Below are 18,776 nucleotides of genomic sequence, written 5' to 3'. Positions count from 1 at the left end.
GTATAATGGTGTTCACATTATAACTGACAATTAGCGCCATTAAAGAGAAAGCTCATAAACAGCCAAAGCTCACATCAAATTAACACAGTCATGATTAAAATCACTCTTCTGATTTCTGCTCTTCACAGAAATAATCAACATTTTGCATAAAAATGAGTACAAGGCAGCTAAAAAGCACAGTTATGCTAGGACGGTGGGACTGAAAGCAGCTAACACAGCACTGCCACATCAGCTGCAGCCGCCTATGAAATATTAAGTGCACAGGTTTGCCTCCCACTGCAGGTAGCCAGGACAGGGCCCTCCGTGCCTGAACCTCTGAGCAGGCAGGGCTGCTCACCCGTGTGTCAACGCTGGGGATTAAAGCGCTGCGATTACTACTTCTGACTCTAATGAGGGAAACCTGGGTTGTCTCCTGGCCTGAGGGAAGCTCTTACGCTTTATTGGAATTTTGTCACTTCGACATTTAAATGGTTTCCAGAGTTTGCATGTTCATTTATACCACTTTGACTTCAGAAACAAAAAGAAAAACCTGAGCAAATATAACAGAGAAGAAGAGTAGCAAAATACAAATGAATCAGCAATTTGTTAAAATGTACAGAATGCAACATTAAAAACCTTTGTTTAGTGAAAGAATAAAGGAGAGAGACTTTTTCTAAACCGGCCCACAGAGCCCACATCCTCCTTATCAGAATTGCGCTCCAATCTCACAGCAATACACTAACAGTGCTGTTTTAATCTTCATCAAAGCACTAGCCCTGCCCAAATGATGGTACTAAAAAGAGAAGGAGGAGGGAAAAAGATGGAGACTTCAGGTCAATGCTGACCAGGCCTGGCATCACGAGCTGGCACATGGACATCTCTGTTCACAGAGGCAACTTCAGATACAGCCAAGCTCATCATGGTTTCATAAGGCTTCAACATCAGCAAGGAGAATCTAATCAATAAATAAGCAATCAAGACCACATACTGATAGAAACCATTTAAAATACAGTTACACATGCTAGGGATTGAAAAGGAATCACAATATGCTACATATGAGTAAAAGCACTGAAGATAATATGCCTTTGATCCAACATGCCTTTAAAGTAGGAAACAAAAGGACGTTCTCATATATCTTACCCACTAATTTAACATATAAATCACAAAAAAATATGATTCAGATGGGCTTCAATGAAGGAAACCAATTAACGTAGACAGCCTTACCATCTGACACATTAGTTGTAATAATAAAAACCAAACAACATGGTCAAACACTAATGCTCTGTATTATATCTGACATTTCTAATTAGTTTCTGCATCCTCTTCAAGAAAAAAGACTAGCAGCAAGCATTTTGTTTCCCAGAGGAAAAAACATCTAAACTTCACATGGATACAGAGAGAAGCCTACAGATGAAGCTGATCTATCTGCATTCCCTTGGGATGTGCTTTGGAACTAATGGGTTTTGCATAGTCCACATCTGGTTTCACAATTAGGTTCAGAAAATGTTTGCTTTCAACTGCATTGCTGCTCTAACTGCTGCAGACCAGCAATGCCAATACCTGCACACAAACACCTTACCTGCGTCCACAGACTCGGAGCAATCTGATTGATTTAGCCTTTGCTTTCTGTAGGATGGCATTTTGTTTTTTCCTTTCTACAGCCTTCCTAGAAATGCCACTTCTCAAACAAAGTACAGTATTCTGGCACAGACCTCCCAGCATCAGGCAATTAGGGTTGCATCAGATAGTTGCAGCCTGAACTACAATTAGCATTACAAATTAAAAGCTCCACCATGCACACACATACAGTGACTTTTGTGGAGGTCTAATCCCAACTGCAAGGACTATTTTTGTACGTATCGGCAAGAACAACACTGTTCCATCAACTTAGACCGACTGAACATTTTGAGCACCCTTTAAAACCGACCCATGAAAATCATTTTCAGCAGATGGTTTAATAAAGTAGATTGAAATTTGGAATTCTTGGGCAGAAGGTATGTAGCATCACAATGGGGAATGCCTTGGTTTAGAAATCACTCTTCCTTTAAAAAAATAAAGGAAAAGCCATGGAAATTTTGCTAATGCCATTGTGCCCAGAAAGGTTCAGAGTTCAGAGATCCATGTTCTTGCAATGAATGCAACTCACTGAAAATTACATTTTCGTTATTAGAATTAAACCCATCTGATGTAGCAAATTGTTGTGCACAGCATGCATAAAACACAACAGTGACCTAAATTCAGAAAGGCAGGCTCCTCTTCCCCCCCCCCTTTTAAATTTTAAAGCAGAATAAATTAGTATTCCAACCAATTGAAAGGGAAATAAAGAATATTTAGAACAAAGCAAACTTATTCCTTAAGAATTTGCTTTTTCTCTAAAGCAAAATAACTTTAACTCTTCAAGCTGGCACCAAATAGCCTTGGCATCACAAGAAAGAGTCTGTGAAGTGGAAATACTATTTCTGACACAAACAAGCAGTAGCCCAGGGTCGTTTACTACCTCCACTCCCTCAAATTTCCAATGAGGAGTTGACCAGCTCCGTAGACTTCGTGGGTGCTGCTCCTGAGACCCAGAAAGAGCGGTTACAAACACCAGTACTATCACCCGAGAGAGACAGGGCGGCATGAGAACATTTGGGCTTTTGCTCTGTGCGTGCAGGGGTGGCCCATCATGGGAAGTCACGGCCCCATCAAGCTGGAAGCTGTGCAAATGGCTCGTCAGAAAAATCCCTGCCTCACAGACCATCCAACCTCAAGGAGTCAGACAGAAGCTGGGAAGAAAAAGATGGTTTCTCATTCATGTGACAGGGGAGCTGGAGCAGGAAGATGAGAACGGTGGTTTTCAGTGAAGCACAAGGGCCGGCCACAACCTCCCTTTGTGCTTTGGAAGTCCGTCCCACCCACCCAGTCTACTCTGAAGGTGCTCATCTGCTCTCTGGTGGGCAAAGGTAATTCCAGATAACATCAGCTTTATTTCACCGTGCAAAACCTTGAGTATAAAGTAAAAATCATCAGCAAACTCTACTAACACAACAAACAAATCACACTGCAGACAGACGGACCCAGAGCTAGTGGGCACCATCCAAGACCCCACCACACTAGGCACCACAGCAGCCACGACGCAGAGGCCGTCCCCGCCGTCCAAGGGATGCCTTGGGGCTCAGCTGTGGACAGCCGCACGGACCCTGTGCCCTGACCATGGCCACGCTGGCAGGGTGCAGTGGCCCAGCCGAGCCCTCGTTCCCGCAGCGGCACAGCCCTCGGCACCAACAGCTCACAGCACGGGGATGGGAGCTGTTTGTGCAGATCTATCCTGACATACTGGTGGTACAAGACAAGCGACAGCAGCTGAATGCAGGCAGGGAGAGGGCCGTATGCGCGCAAGGAAGCAGTACCGACAAAAGACAGCGGTCTCGGCACAACGGCTCCCAGACTGCAGCTAGTTACTTGTTTGCAAGCACCATGGGAAAGAAAAGATTTGGAGGAGGATGAGGTCACTTTGCGGATATTTGCAAGGAGATCCTCCCACACATGAAAAGCTTATGGGAGAAACCAGAAAAGTGGCTGTTTGAAACTTAACCCATGGGACGTAAAAGCTGGCAAGGCGAGCAAAGCAGAGCTCAAAGCTGACATTGCAAAAGCACATAAGAGATGATAGATAGAGTGCTGCGAGGGCCGGAAGGGCCTTGAAAGTGATATGTTCACTGAAGGAAACATTGCCCTATTTCACAGCCATCTCAAACTACAGCAATACATTCTGGTTTTATTTTTTTTTGCGAACATAAGCGCACGTCTTTCCACTCACCTCAACAGGGAACCTCTTGCCATTGATGCTGTGCTCAGAGCCAGCCGATCCGTTGCTTTGACCCCAGTGAAACTCCACTTTCTCTGCCTTGAATCTGCCTGGCAGCCCAGCGCCACTCACAAAATACTCGTCCTTCAGAAGGATGGCAACTGTACACCCAAGACAAGGAGAAAGACAAGCTTAGCACAGTTTTTCTGAAGCATTTATAGTTGTTGCCCATTATACTAAAGCAGTTTTTTTCTAATGTAAGTAAAAGGTGAGGGGATCATTTCATTTTCCTCCTTACAAAGGTTCCTTAAAAAAAAAAGAAAAAGGCTACAAGTAATGCTGGCTAATTAGGGAAGTGATTATGAAGCTACACAGACTACAGAACATTGCAAAAAACCCCAAATTTCTCAAGGACTTTTTGCCCTTTTCATCGGACTTTGATTAAAATTTAAATGGCAAACTATCAAAGGACTGTTTAATGTGGTTCCAGGGACTAATGGCTAACCATGTGCCTTGGACCTGCAAATAACTGAAGGTCTGCAGAGCACAAACCAGGAAGAAAACAGATCCTCTGTTTGCTGGACTCCCTCTATTTTGGTGGGGGGAAAAAAAAAGAGGCCTGTGCCCCAGCTCCACCTCTACCGCTGGATGCTGGACGTAATGGGTACTTTCCTTCACCTCCCTGTTCCTCCTTCCTGTAAAATGGGGAGAGTGCCAGTGACTTTTTGGAGACTCACTCATGAAAAGCCCTTCATAAGAACTGGGTTTTATTACAGTAACTCTGACGTTATTTGGCTCATTAAAGGTCAAAAGGATCTTCTTTTTATTTTCTTTTTCATTTCCAAATGCCTTTGCATTTTGCATGACAATAAAAGCCATAGGTCCTAACAGGGGGCAAAGTGGTCTGGTGGTGGTCATCTGGAAGATGTTATATGTTACAGGAGAGGTCTACAGTCAAACTAAGAACTGAATCCAGCTTTCCAAAATTCTTATGTGCTACTCTCACTACAAAATCACCTACCTTTCTAACATCTCCCACTTTTAATATGCACAATTCCTAGGAATGGCTCCTTACAAAACCCTTTCTTCTTGTCCCTTACAAAAAGGTTGCTTAAAAACAGAACTAAAATTAGAATTTTCTTCTAAAAGCCATTGCAGACCACCACTTACTGTGCCCAGAATCCTGCAATTTAAGATTTTTTTAATGGGAAAAGCATAACCCACAAGGATTCTCCTGTGTTCTCAATCCAACTGTGTCATCACAAAAGGAACATTAATATAAATCCATTTTTATTAAGTAAAAGGGAGGATTTTATTCACTGCTGAAAAAACAAAGAGGCTAGTTGTGAAATACAAGTTATTCCTCCACTGGTGAATCACTGCTCTTGCTGCAGGCCAGACTTTCTGCCACACCAGGGCTGCTCTCGCCGTAAGTACAGACAGTTGTCTAAGGAAGCCTCATCTCAGGTGCAGTTGTGCAATTCAGAAACATCTAAGCACTAAATTGTTTATGTTAAAAATGTCTAAATGTCAGATTGCGTTAGATGCTTCTAAATTGCACCAGTGACATCACAGGGCTCTTTTCTTCCATGATTTCTGGTTCATTTGACACTCCCTTTGCTTCAAAGCATGTGTGTAGGAAGAACGGTGATGAAAGCACTAGCTGTAGGCTACTGTCCCTATCAGCCAAGGGATTACTGGTGGCCACTGTCTCCTTGCACCAAATCTGTAAAACTTGAGTGACTAAAAGCATCACTGCTTTCTGCTTCCCTTAAAAACTTCTCAATGGGCTCAGCAGTATTTTAAATACTGAAAATCTCATTCGATTGGTTATAAGTTCCATACATAAAATTGTAAGGGATGAGGAATACAGGAAAGCAGATTCATGTGCATCTGTTGAAAATCTCCATGGGGATTCAGTTGCATCTAATAAATATTTGATAGTTCCTAAATCATTTATGGCTCTGTCAGGGGTCATTTTACTTGTTTTAGATGAATAATTAAAAGGATAATTAGGAGGATGTACAATCTGAAATGTTCATCTAATTGTTCATTTTACAGTATTTCTTACACTGCTGAGCTGTACAACACATGTTCCCATCACCTTCCCATCTTAGCAGCATCCCCTTATCGCCAGGAATTTGGGGGCTTCCTTCGCCTCCATGGGATTTCTAGTGTCTCGCAGAACCGGAGGACCCAAACATCCCATTACTGGGCTTCTGGAGTCACTGCTTTTATCCAGTGATCTCTGCAGAGCATGCAGCAAGGAATCAACTCAGAAAAAGAAAATATATACATAAAGTGAGCTGAAAAAAGGGTTAAAGTGGTGAGGTCTGCGTAACGCATGTGAGGGTGCTGCTCCCTGGGGCAGGTCGGGCTCCGGCAGCCTCAGGCCCGCTGACACCGGCTGACGCTTAATTACAGGGTAGCACACGGGCAAAAATAGCTAACGCAAACGCAGCTACGAAAGGTGCTTGCGATATCTAGGTGATCTTTACCACTTCTACGGGGGGAAACCTCAGCCCACATCAGTGCCCGTGTAACCACGCACAAGAGCGCTTCTAGCCAAGACGGGGCTTAACGAAGCCGCTTTCATTTTGGGAATGAAGCTCTGCTTTCTGCACGTTTTCTGCCCTTTACCTGAGATGGGCAGCCGGAGGTGGGAAGAGTACAAGAAATCTAAAGAGCAACAACCTCTTCACCTTTTAACATTTCAGAGTGTAAAAATAACTAATTTTTCTTTGAAAAAAAAAATCTAGTCCAATGGCAGTAACAACCACCCAAGGAAGACAATTCTTACCGGTTAATGAGCGTCTAGGTTAAGGGCATTTGGCTTTCCCTCATACCCTTGTTTCTTTTATCCAGTCATTAATGTGAAGAAATGCCCTCTACGCCCGTCACCGTTGCTCAAACAGATGTCTAGTTCACCGTCCCAGTCAAGTGGCTGTAGGAAGGCCTCACGCGGCCTCCTGCCCCAGGACTCTGCTGCCAAAATGCGTTGCCGTTTGGGGCAGAGCCTGCCTCTACCTCCTACCCAAACCCCCTGCTCCATCGCCTGCTCTGCCACTTACCACCTGAGAAACTAATCCCAGGCGAGTTGCTTCAGCTGATCTGAAAACCACCACCGGACTTGAGAAAATAAGGGAGGAGTTAAGAGCTCAGCAGAAGAAACCAGAGATGACAAAAAGGCAAAAAGAGTCTTCACGTTACCAGGGAAAGGCCATAAGTCACCACAGAAAAGTGACAGCTACTGTTGCCCTGAGAAGCAGTAACTTGTCAGCAAAAATCCACAGCCCAATGGGTGAGGAAATCAAATGCAGCAGTAGTGCTAAAATCACCCAGCAGAGGAAACTCAAGGTACGGCTTTCATTACCAGCTGCAGGAATATCAGAAAAATTGCTCGCACGTTGCAGTTCAACACGGTTTCCTATTATACGTGCGGCAATATGTTCCTGTTACACATGCAGTATATCATTAGCATCTTTCCAAGAAGAATAGCAACATTGCTTTTTCTTGGTATTTCTAATTACGCTTATTGCTGGTTACTACAAACACCCCTCTGTGACCAAAAGGGCAGGGTGCATAACATGAATGGATTAATTAAGCACCAAATTTCCATAGCATTAAGCCTTCCCAGAACCTCCTTTTGCTACAAAGGGCAACAAACTCAGGATTTCAAAGCAAACACAGGCATTTCTTCCCGAAGCTGAAAAACCCTCAGCAATGCATTAGAAACACAAACTCTGTTTGGTGGTGGCGTACGTGAACTAGATTTGCTCTGCAGTGAAGCAAAGCAGGATCGCAGCCTGTCACTCCGTCTCATCTTAGGGGCAAAAACTCTCAACTCTGGCTACGTTCGTGAAACGCTGGAATCGGATCTAAAGTGCCTGCCTGTCTCCCGCTGTGACTCGGATCCAAAGCCCCCTGGAAGCAGCGGGCGCAGCTACCTTGCAGGCTCCCGGCGCAGGTGCATGCCCCAGGTTTCGCTAGCAGACCTCTGACTAGAGACATGTTACATAAAGCACTGCAGAGATTCATGTCGCATGTTAATAAAGATTAAAATATAGTTCCAATAAATAAAATTGAATTAATTAGCGGTTTAATCCAATTCCCTTAAAATATTTGACCTTGTCAAATGAAGAGGGTGGCCTTATAATTTCTGCTTTTTACATTTTTATATTTAAAGAGTAATCAAATGCATGCAGCTTTGCATATAAATCAACCTTGACCTTTCGGTGAACTGTTTTGGTAAAAATAAGCAGTACTCTCCGACTGTGCTTTTCTCTAAAAGCCAGAACACAGCAGAAGAGGATTCAGCTCAGAGAAGAACACAGCACCATAATCATATCAGAAACACATTAATAAGCCCTCACTTCTTTGAGCAGTTATTGCTTTCTTCTCTAAAACCTTCTGACTCCTAGACTTCCCCTCTCCTGCAGAAGGGCCTGAGCCTTGCATCCCTGTATTCTTTTGGATTAGCTGTTACGGCCTCCCAAAGCTGGTAATTCAAGGTTACACCTTGCAACTCCTGCACAGCCTTTTATTCTGAGAAACAACTGGCTACCAAGAGAATTATTTCATACTGAGAAGGAGCCTAAAAATAAAAACCTTTAAAATTAATCTGCAGAACTGGCTTTGCTAAGAATGCAAAGGTAGAGATAGGTGGCTGTTACTGGGAAATTAAAGGGGGGGGAAAAAAGCAAACCCCAAACAACAGAACAATAAAAGAGGAGGAGGAGGAGGGTAGAACATGGCTTGAAGTTTTAACTGACCGCATGCAGGCTATGGAGACAAACAGAAAAGAACATACCCGTTTTTCCTGTATTTTTCATCCAAGTCTTGTTAGAAGATTCATTGTCAAAACCATCAAGCTGCAGTTCTTGATACTCCTCTCCAACATGTGCCTGATGGTCTACAATGTCGATTGGAGACTGGTGATACCCTCCGCACTTCTCACTGGAAGTGACCCAGTGCTCGGGACCATAGGTACCTGTTAAAAAATACCAACCCAATTAATATTCCTGTAACTCGACAGTCCTGGATTACTCTAAGAGGATCAAGCATATAAGCTCTCCAGGTAACTCCACTGCTGTTCTGCTTCCAACATTTGAAAGAGGTTAAGACTTGCAAACTTATGAAGAGATCGAAATCCATTAGCTTTATGCAGTACTCAAACTTTGCCTCTAGCAGTAACGAACAATGGCCTTTTTTTAATTGCTGTACTGTAAAACTATCTGCAATTCCCAATTTCCCCTGGATGTGTATGTTATGAATTATCACGGTGTTACAGGAGCTTTCCTCAAGCTTCAGCCACAATACATTAGTATATAGTTTACCTTTTTACATGAGATAAATAATGTACCAACAACCCATTAACTCATGTTTGTGTAATACTCTGCTTAGATAATACAATCTTAATTAATGATTTCATTTCTTTTAGAGGTTTTGAAGCTAGAAAAGATGAGCAGAAAGAATTTAAGCTGAATGAGATATTGGTAAATTTGAACAAAGCAACTATAGAAAAAAAAGGAACGCTAGAAGGAAGAAATAAAGACAACAATGACCTGTCAGGAAAATAACTGTAGCTTTCTTCTGCTATTCTTCTCTCACTTTGTTTTTCTGATTAACAAAGTCTGGTTTCACCTGATGTAAATTACCCTTTTGAAACAAGTCAAGTCAAATATCAGCAGTAAATGCAAAGCTCCACAGACCCATCAGCAGTGTCTTGCAGAGACATCTGCACCTAGGCACGTCAGAGCCACCTGCATTATATGACAAGAGCCAAAAGGAGATACAGAGCCAAAGTGGCACTCCTCCTCCCCTCCACACCCATCTACTCTCATTTTTGTTTAAGAAAAAAATTCTCAGGGAGGCATTTAAATTAGGAAAAGCAATATAAGCATGGGTAACTTCCCAGTCCATTGCCAGCCACCATCCAAGAATGGCAAGAAGGTGCCATGACTCCAAAGGGGAAACTGGAGACCTTGGAAGGGGATGGAGAGGCTGGACCACTCCCCGCCCTCCCCGGTGACGCTCATCAAATTAGGAGCTGCCTTGCATTGGCCAATGTGCAACTTCTGGCGGCGGAGCAGAGAGAGAGGCAATACCGCAGACCCCACCTGCCAGAGGTCCTCCACCCCGGCCCTAGCTCAGCCTGCCCTTCCGCGAGACTCTCCAGCACAAACAGTCAACACAAATAATCCATAAAATTTAAAAATTTAAGGTAAAGACCTTGTCCTCCCTTCCACATATCAACTCTAGATGTAATGCAACACCAGAGATCTCAGCAGCATTACTGGATTTACAGCATGCAGAGTAGGATCTCCAGTGAAATTCCCATTTTTCTTATGATCTCCCTCTCTAACTCTTAAATTGTATTAACAGAGACTAAGAGATTACCTTCCTATCAGTGCAAACAGTGGTTTAAGCTCCTGAAATAACAGTGCAGAGTTTTTACAAAGCACTTTCCGTTCGCAATTCCTGAAGTGCTTTACAGAAGGGATCAGCACCGTTATTCTCACATAAAGACAGGGCAATCAAAGGGCTGAGAACGGGCAACTTGCCCAAGCTCCCCTGGCAAGACCAAGTTAGAGCCCAGAGCTGAACTCTCGTCTCTGGAGCACCATCCAGCAGACAACATCTGATGTCATACCTGCATTGCTTCTCCAAAACATGCAGGCAGCATGTCCATTCAACAGGCATAAAGAAGTGCATGATGTGCTAATATGCATTTATTACCCTTGCATCTGACAAGCATATGTAAATTCAATTAGTGCCATCCAAACCCAGCAGTTGAAGGCCAACTGCTGTGGTCCTTGGATTTTCATGGCTCTAGTTGCAAAATGCACTGCGTCTGTCTTCCTATGGGCTCACATTGGGCACTTAACCAACAGCAAGATTTTGTGCACTATATTCATCACACTCAAAGACTATATGTTTACCAAAAAAACAAGAAAGTGTTTTATTTTCAACTACAATTAGGCAAAATTGCAATATCCTTTAAAAATCATTTACATCATCTGCCCAGTTAAAAAATCAGTTTCCTTTATCTCACGATTCAACCTGTGTAGCTAGCAAAAGCCACTGGCAGTTAATTTCCCAGTGTACCAGCACTGAGGAGAACAGAATTATTAAAAGCCCTGCTTAGGGAAAAATGAGCGTGTTCCACTCATACACAGAGCTGTCTTGAATCAGGATGCTCTCAGTAATTGTTTTGCAGTGAATTAGATGGCTGCTCAGATTTACTTTCCATATAACGCTGCATTTACTCTATGAAATTTGGGAATTTGTTCTAAAATGTTTAGTAATACACATAATCATCAAACCTGCCAGCTTCTATTTTTTGGCTTCGCTATAAACGTAGGGTGGGTTTTTCAAAAGTGCTCTGCTCACAGAGGCTATCACAGTGGTTTCAGCTGTGCACTCAAATTTTTTAAATACCATGGTGACTCTTTAGTCAATGGGGAGATTTTTTAAGTAAGCTGATTTATTTTAACAGGAATTGTTGGGTTATTTCCATGTATCTTGTCACAAAGACTTAAAAAAAAAAAAACAAAAAAAAAACCAAACTAGGGCCAGGTCTTGACCAATTTGCAGTGAAAACTGTCTTGTCAAGACAAATAAAATAAGCCATAAGGGTAAACAAACAAACAAAATACCCAACTGAATTAAGACCTCAAGTGACTTAGGTACCTTGGACTGACTCTTACTGAAATTCAATTTTTAATGCGCAAACCCTGAAGGCATTTATGACTTTGTATCATTTTTAAAAGAATTATCTAAGTCTTTTTTTTTTTTTAAATTTTAACTTGTCTGTATTAGTTTAATAGTGATGTATCTCTTTCTATAAATGCAGTAGCTTCATTTGATTCTAAATCTGTGACTTAGGAAAAAAAAAAAAAGCATAGCAGTATCCTCTATCCTTATGCAATAGTATTAGTTTTCTGTGCGTAAAATGTTTCCATACTGGTGCTGAATTATTAAAGAAAAATCTAACGCAATGAAACACACTCAGCAGTTCAAACCCCCAACTTAGTGCCGGTGCTGTGATTCCAAGTCCTGACATCCCAAATCACAGTCATAAGGCTAAGCTCTGATTTAAAGGTTCAAGACCTGCTAGTTAAAATCAGCACAGGATTTTATAAACGACTGGGTTTCTGATTAATTTCTTCCAGAACTTTTTGATATGCAAATGACTACATGCAATATGACCTACACCATTATGGCAGCAATTCTGGACTGAAATGGAGGCCACGACCTCAACATCTTCATTCCCAGCCACGCAGGATTGGGGCCGTCCTGGCTTTAGCAATTAGTTTGAAAAGGGGGGGAGGCAAGGACACGACAAAAGCCAAATTTTTATTTTTGAATTTGAGACCCAGGTAAATAAATTATATCTCATCATACCCAGAAAAAATGAACTCCAAGGCCTACAAAACATAATCAAGAATAGTGCAGCGGGATTCATTTATTCACTGGTAGCCATCAGAAGGTTTAAGCCGAACTGCCTGCTTTTTTCCATATACATTCAAGTGCAGTTTTAATTGAAACTGATCTTCCACTACAGATTTCAAATTAATTCTTCTTCTAAGTGTCTCATGCTGCAGACATCCTTGCCTTGCAAAAAACCCTATATCATTAGAGGAGGAAATAGAACGCTTTTTCTAAGCTTGCAGGTATTGATTACCTATTCCTTCCATCAAAGCACAATTGCCATTCTGCACTGTATAAATCTCTTCAGTGTTAGACACTTTATAAAGTACCGAGAATTATATCATTAATCATTTGCAGTTGCACCTGTCTTGCTATATTGAATTCTCTCTCTCTTTTTTTTTTAGAACTTTAAATAAATGCTTTTAAATAAAAACATGACACTAAATAAAGACTCTGTTTTGCTTAAACCTAGTAAAAAAACCCTTTATTCTTCCGGTGACATTTATCCATCTGAAACAGGGTAACATAGAGCTATTGGTATTTCATTTTACCAGCAGTAAACATCGCGGCTTTAATCAAATAAGATTTGAGATGAATCTGAATTGGCCTTTTAAGGGTTGACAAATAATTTGGTTGTCAAAACCCAAACGAGTGAAGAGCCCTCACCTGTGTTAATAAATAATACACAATTCCACTAAAGCGGTGGAAATACGTGTAAACGGAGTGTCAGGCAACTCCAGCCACAAGGGTAGGATCCGAGGGGCAAGCGGCAGAGGGAGAAGCCGGGCTGCCAACCCTTGGCCTCCTCCGGCATTAACAGTAGTGCCCTGCTATCCAGGTGGCCCGGGAGCCAGTGGGAGCTGAGATGGGGACAAGGGACCGGTCTCTGGTGACATGACCTTGCTTCTGCTGAAGTCTGCAGCAAAAGGGCCGCTGGCTCCAAGGCATGAAAGCAGAGCTGGGAGGAGTGACCTCACTAAGACCGGCACACGGTCACCAAGACCGTGTTTTCTTAACGCTCAACATTTTAAACAGCACCTAACAGCAGAGATACCATCATCTGTCCTCATCCGAAATTACTCGACACTTCCTAGAAGGATTCTACAGCCTTTTCTTATGCAAAATCTTTCTGTCAATTACTGCAGGATCTTTAAGAGTTTAAAACACAGGCTGCTCTTTAAATAGCATTGGAGATTGCTTTTTTCTTCTTGCTACTGTACAACCTAAATAATGAGCAGGCTTCATTAATGAAAAACCATTAAAATAATGTATTCCGCCAAAATCTAATTAAAGCTTGTATAAAAATGTCCGCTTCTTTTTAATCAAATATATTTATTCCTCTTCCACAAATCTTTTGTTTAAAATATCTTTTATTAAAACTTCTGGAATTTCCTTGATTTCAAATAATTTTCCAATTAACGGGTCATTTACTCCGGTACAAATGGTCTATTACATGCATATGTGCTTACACAACATCCAGATACAGTTTGGCAGACTAACAATTCACAAGTAATATAATGTTGACCATTAGTTTACCAGTTGGGAAAGAGAGAGAAATATCATCACTTATTTTTCTTAATTCTGCTCTATTTTCACATTCTCACAAAAATCTGACTTTAAACCCAAGTCTGGCATGCAGAGAGCTAGTTTAAGCTGGGGGGTTGTTTTGTGTTTTTTTAAACACACTGATCTTAGACAAATCTAACTGTATTTGGTTCCTCTTGACTTTCATTTTTGAATGAAAATGGTAGTAATGGTTGCAAAGCAACCTAAGCCTCTCACTTCTGTCCTTAAAACAAATTAGCTTCGGCACTTTGCGGGGACATCCCATCCCATCATCTTCACACCTGAGATGACTCTTACGTGATCATGTGCGAGGCAGATATTCATAGAACCATAAGAAAAACAGAAATGCTAAAAGTTTTACATCCCTCACCACTTTCTAACCCTGCTTTGGCTTCACTGCCCCACACTCAGAGAGCTCTTGCTGCTCACTTGCATATTTGGTTTTCTAACACAGATAGAGACCACCCTGATACGAAGACATGATCTACCACAGGCAGCATGCCCGATGCCACGTAAAGTCGCAAAGGCTCTTTTCTCTCTGCATTGGAAGGATGTGGGACCAAATCATTCAAAACACACACAAGACCTGCTAAGCAGTGGCTCGGTATCTTCTTGGATGGCAGCGGTATTTGGTTAAATAAGTTAGTGCTGCCAATGAAGCCGGTTGCTTCTAGCATCTGCCACAGGTTGTTTTCCTGCTTAAAGCACAAGGAACAAAATCAGAAAGGATTCAGGTGCTTAAAAGCGAAGTCTCATTTGAAAGTCAATGGGGACAGTCTTTGACATCGCTAGATACTTTTGGAAATTCTGTTTCGGATGTGTGACAGCACCGTGTCATTCAGCGCGAGCGAGTATAAAAGGGACAATTCCAGGCCTCTCTTATGGCAAAATCAAACCAGGTATTATTAAGGACGCACAGAATGAAATGATATCTCCTCTTCACACAGAAATCCCCCACCGCTCGCCTACGCCGCTGTGGCTGGGTGGCTTAAAGACTTGGGGGACCGCAGCAGGTAAGAACCTCTGCAGGTTTGGCAGGCTCTGGGGAAACGGGGAAGCTTTCCTTTGGGCAGATTAGCAGTTCTGATCTGCCCAACCATCTTGGCCTTCAGCTGAGCAAAGCTGAAGACATGAATCTCAAAATCTCCGCACCTGAGCCCTTGTCATAAATGAACTCCTCTGCCATGAGCCAAATCTCACTGAAAAGAAATGTCACCACCAGTAAACGAAAACTGTTTCGCTCTTAACCCCGAGGAAGAGTGAGGAAGTTGCACCTTTGTTCAACTGCAAGGCAACAAACTTCACTCGCAGGCTGAATTTTCAAACAGGAAAACAATGGCTTAAAACACTCATATATCACTGAAGCTCACTGCAGAACTGAACGTATTTTAAGATCCTTTCAAATATCTCAGTCTGGGACTTCTCTCTATTGTCTGGGACAAAGACTGAAACTGTAACTTGGTGCCATAAACCAAGACTTCATTGTTTTTGCCATTTAAAGGCAAGCGCATCAGTAAGTCCCAAAAGGTATCCAAGGAAGGTGCTTCAGACCAGCCGAAAAGCACCTCCCTTCAGCCTCTCCTCTCACCTCCGGGTGCCTCCTAGGAAGAAAAATAAAGTGAACGCCGCAGGGTGAAGCCTAAAGACTGCGTTTCGGTGTAAGGCAGGGAAGAATGATTTGAATGACTGACTTATCTCTCGCTCAGTAATTTACCGTGAGGCTGCAGGGGTAAAGGAATAAAAATCCCTGAAAGCCTTGATAAAAATCAGTGCTATCTTTCAGAGGCCTTTCCACTGCAGAAAAAGCAGTCAAGTTGTTGAATCATTATATTAGGGGGAAAACTTACTGAAATTATACTGTCTTGCTCTAAAAATGATGACATATCAAACCAAGAGATGGAGAAACAGAGCCTGTAGTTAGAGTTCACAGTGCTGTTTTGAACAAAGATTTCAGGATTTCCTACCCTGAGGGAAAAGGGCTTTTCATTTTATTATTCTCTGTCATCACTCTGTTTAACATGAGACACTCATGCTCGCAGAAAATTCCAATTACTGCCTGAAAAATGAGACTGAATACCAAAAGCCAGATCCTGAAGAGCATGCCGAGACCCAAGCAGGTAAAAGCACCATCCAGTCTGCAAGCTCAGTACAGAAAAGCATGCGCAAGGCAAGTAGGAGCAGTAAACAGCTAAGGACACATTTTTGGAGAAGCACTGAAAGAAGCTGAAAGAAAATTTCCCTGAGAACAATCTCTGATAAGGGCTATCTTAACCGGCAGTTGTTGGAATAAATGCAAACACAGGAAGAGGGAAGAAAAAGGGGTTGGATTTAGATAACCTTTGAGCAAGTGCTAGCAGCAACATCAGAAACACCAACCCAAAGACTCTCTTCCGTGCTGATGCTACCACGCCTACAGCAATCTCCAGCCATTTGGCTTCAAAAGCAAAGCCTATCTACAAAACGATTGCATCAGTGATGCTGTCTCGCTGCCAAAATGTGGTGGAGACAAAGGATGAAGGAAAGGCTTTAAGCCACATTCCCAAATGTAAACTCTCCTAGAATGTCTGCAGCTTTTAAATCTGAAGGTAGAGCGAGGCACACGTTCTTCTTAAATTTACATATACATAGATGCTACAGTTATTACTGGACTCTCTAATTAAACCTTCTAAGCTTTAATTATCTTTGGCAAAAAGTTTAGCGCGCATGTTTTCAAAAGCTTCGTATTCTTTAGTGTGCGCCAGTGTATATGTATTACATAGTCACAAACACTTTTTTTGATTTTATATATACATATATAGATACATAGATACCTTCACATATGTACACATACTTCCTGCATCCCAATATTGCTCCTCAAAAGAAGTATGAAGCTGCCATGAATCTTGTAGGAAGCTCCCACTGCACCCATCAACCTGCCAGCGGCACAAATGTATGATAAATATCCAACATCAGGAAAACACCGGGACCTTAAGACAAATGTTGCAGGAAGCTCACAATAAAGTGGAGTAAGTGTAATTACTAAAACAAGCTTTTTCCATAAACATTTCAAGGTTCAGCATTTGTGATCTAAATAATTTACCACCACACCAAAGTGAAAATGGTTCTAAGTTTAGCTGTGCTAGCTAAATAGTTTGGGGGCTCTTGAGGGGTGTCTCGCATAATAAAATCCTGATAGACAAGACTAATGAGCTGGTGAGCTTTGTAACTCTAATATTTCAAAAATGTTTACATTATATTTAACACTGCACAACAATATCAATGAAACTAATATGCAGAACTTATTGAGTAGGAGGATAAATTGTGGCACAGAATGTGCCTGCTGGTGGCAAGTGACTGAGACTATATACATCTACATCCTCTATTTTTCATAATTTTCTACATTTTTAATACATGTATCTGACATCTCACACAATTCATTTCATAACTGTCTGCGGCCTTTTTAAGACTGCTCACCCCTGAGCTGCATATAATAAACGAGGTCATAACTTACAATATAAGGAGAAAACACAAGATTAATTTATATGAAGACATTGTAAATTAACTTTCTTCTACTTCTGTACTAGTTGAGTAAAACTCCATGAAGGCTAGGGACAGACATAAAAATAGATTTCTTCCTAAATATAATTTTAAAAAGTATAAATCCTAATGGAAATTACTGAATGAAGATGCATTATGAATCAATGCAGGGGCTCAATGACAGCACTCTGCATTGCTGGAAGGAAGACATATATTTCGGTAATGGGGTTGGTCCTGGGTGCCTCGGACAGGCCGTGTCTGCGAGCACTGCAGGGCGCCGCTCTCTCTGCAGGAGAGCCTCTCGCTATCTTTCTTTTTTCCTTTACAGGATAATAGCTATAATGATGGACCTTGACAGCAAAAATATTTATACTGTGGTAATGCCCAAAAACTACAGAAGGAATCAGGGCTCCATTCTTGCAGGGGGGCATCCACAGAGCAGCAAACAGCTCCTGCCTCAAAAAGCTTTTCAAAACCAAACAAAATAAGGCAGATATGCAAATGACCTAACACAAAGCACCTCAATTCTGTAAACCCGCAGGCCTCCTAAGCCAACTTTCCTTACTCCCTGACTACCTTGTTTCATTCTCTCCTCTCCAAAGTCATCTCCCCGAGCCGGATAACCTGCTAGCACACCCTCTACATCAGAAATCCAATCAACTTTCCCACAGGACAGAAATGAAAAGAAATGCCAATTCTTCCAAATAGTAAAGATAAAAGATGATATGCTGCTCTTTCATGGAATTAAATAGATGAAGAATGGGAGCACAAGCACTCAGGACACTGATGTAAATCATGATCCCATCTTGGCTTCTCCAAGGAGAAAGCACAGTGTGAAACCAGCTCTGAAGGTGAAAAAAAAGACAGGGGAAACATGAGGCAGGAACTGCGTGGGCAGCCTTCCTGCCCCAGAGCTGTTAGACGCAGACGGAGGCCTGGGGACTTTCAGGAGGACTTTGCTGAAAGAGGAGGAAGGGAAAGGGTCCAAGTTCTGCTTGGGGCTGACGACAGCCCCTCGCCAACGCCCGGAGTGTGGAAAACCCAGCAAGCAGTGAGAGGTCGGGGGCCAAGCAGACAGCTCGTTGTCCCGTGCCTGTAGCACTGCGGCATGACCAGGGGCAAGCAGCCCTCATGACCCGGCCCTGGCCGCTTGGGCACAGAGGTGGCCACAGAGCCAAAGCCAAGACCACAGCTGGGACACTGCAGACTCCAGGAGACAAGAGGAAAACCTGCAAGAAAGGCAGCTGTGGTGGGCTACAGCAGTGCTTTGTGGTGGCATTTTATCTCCAAGCTAGAAATCTTGCTGCCTTTGAGGGCTTGACCGAGACCCTCCTAAAGCATTGAAGCTCTCCCTGTGCCACTGAAACAGCCCAGCGGCCCGCAAAGATGAACACTGAACAGCAGCGACAGTAATAAGCCATGACATTTAAGTTGGGAAATCTCCAATTCCCATCTTGCTTCTGTGTCTCCTTCCTACCAGCAGGAAAAACAC

At 42.4% G+C, this 18,776-nt stretch overlaps 1 protein-coding gene across 1 annotated transcript in view; it reads right to left on the bottom strand.

Annotated features, from left to right (window-relative positions):
* PTPRG (protein tyrosine phosphatase receptor type G) overlaps positions 1-18,776 on the bottom strand; it is a 410,439-nt gene that overhangs the window by 182,341 nt on the left and 209,322 nt on the right. The window contains exons 4-5 of the mRNA XM_064519114.1: positions 8,580-8,759; positions 3,782-3,930 (exon numbers count right to left, since the gene is read on the bottom strand). Coding sequence (XP_064375184.1) covers positions 3,782-3,930; positions 8,580-8,759 — 329 coding nt within the window. The remainder of the gene's footprint in view (positions 1-3,781; positions 3,931-8,579; positions 8,760-18,776) is intronic.

This window comes from Dromaius novaehollandiae, chromosome 12 (genome assembly GCF_036370855.1).
Source record: "Dromaius novaehollandiae isolate bDroNov1 chromosome 12, bDroNov1.hap1, whole genome shotgun sequence".
Lineage (NCBI taxonomy): Eukaryota > Metazoa > Chordata > Aves > Casuariiformes > Dromaiidae > Dromaius > Dromaius novaehollandiae.
This window is presented reverse-complemented; position numbering and strand designations above follow the sequence as displayed.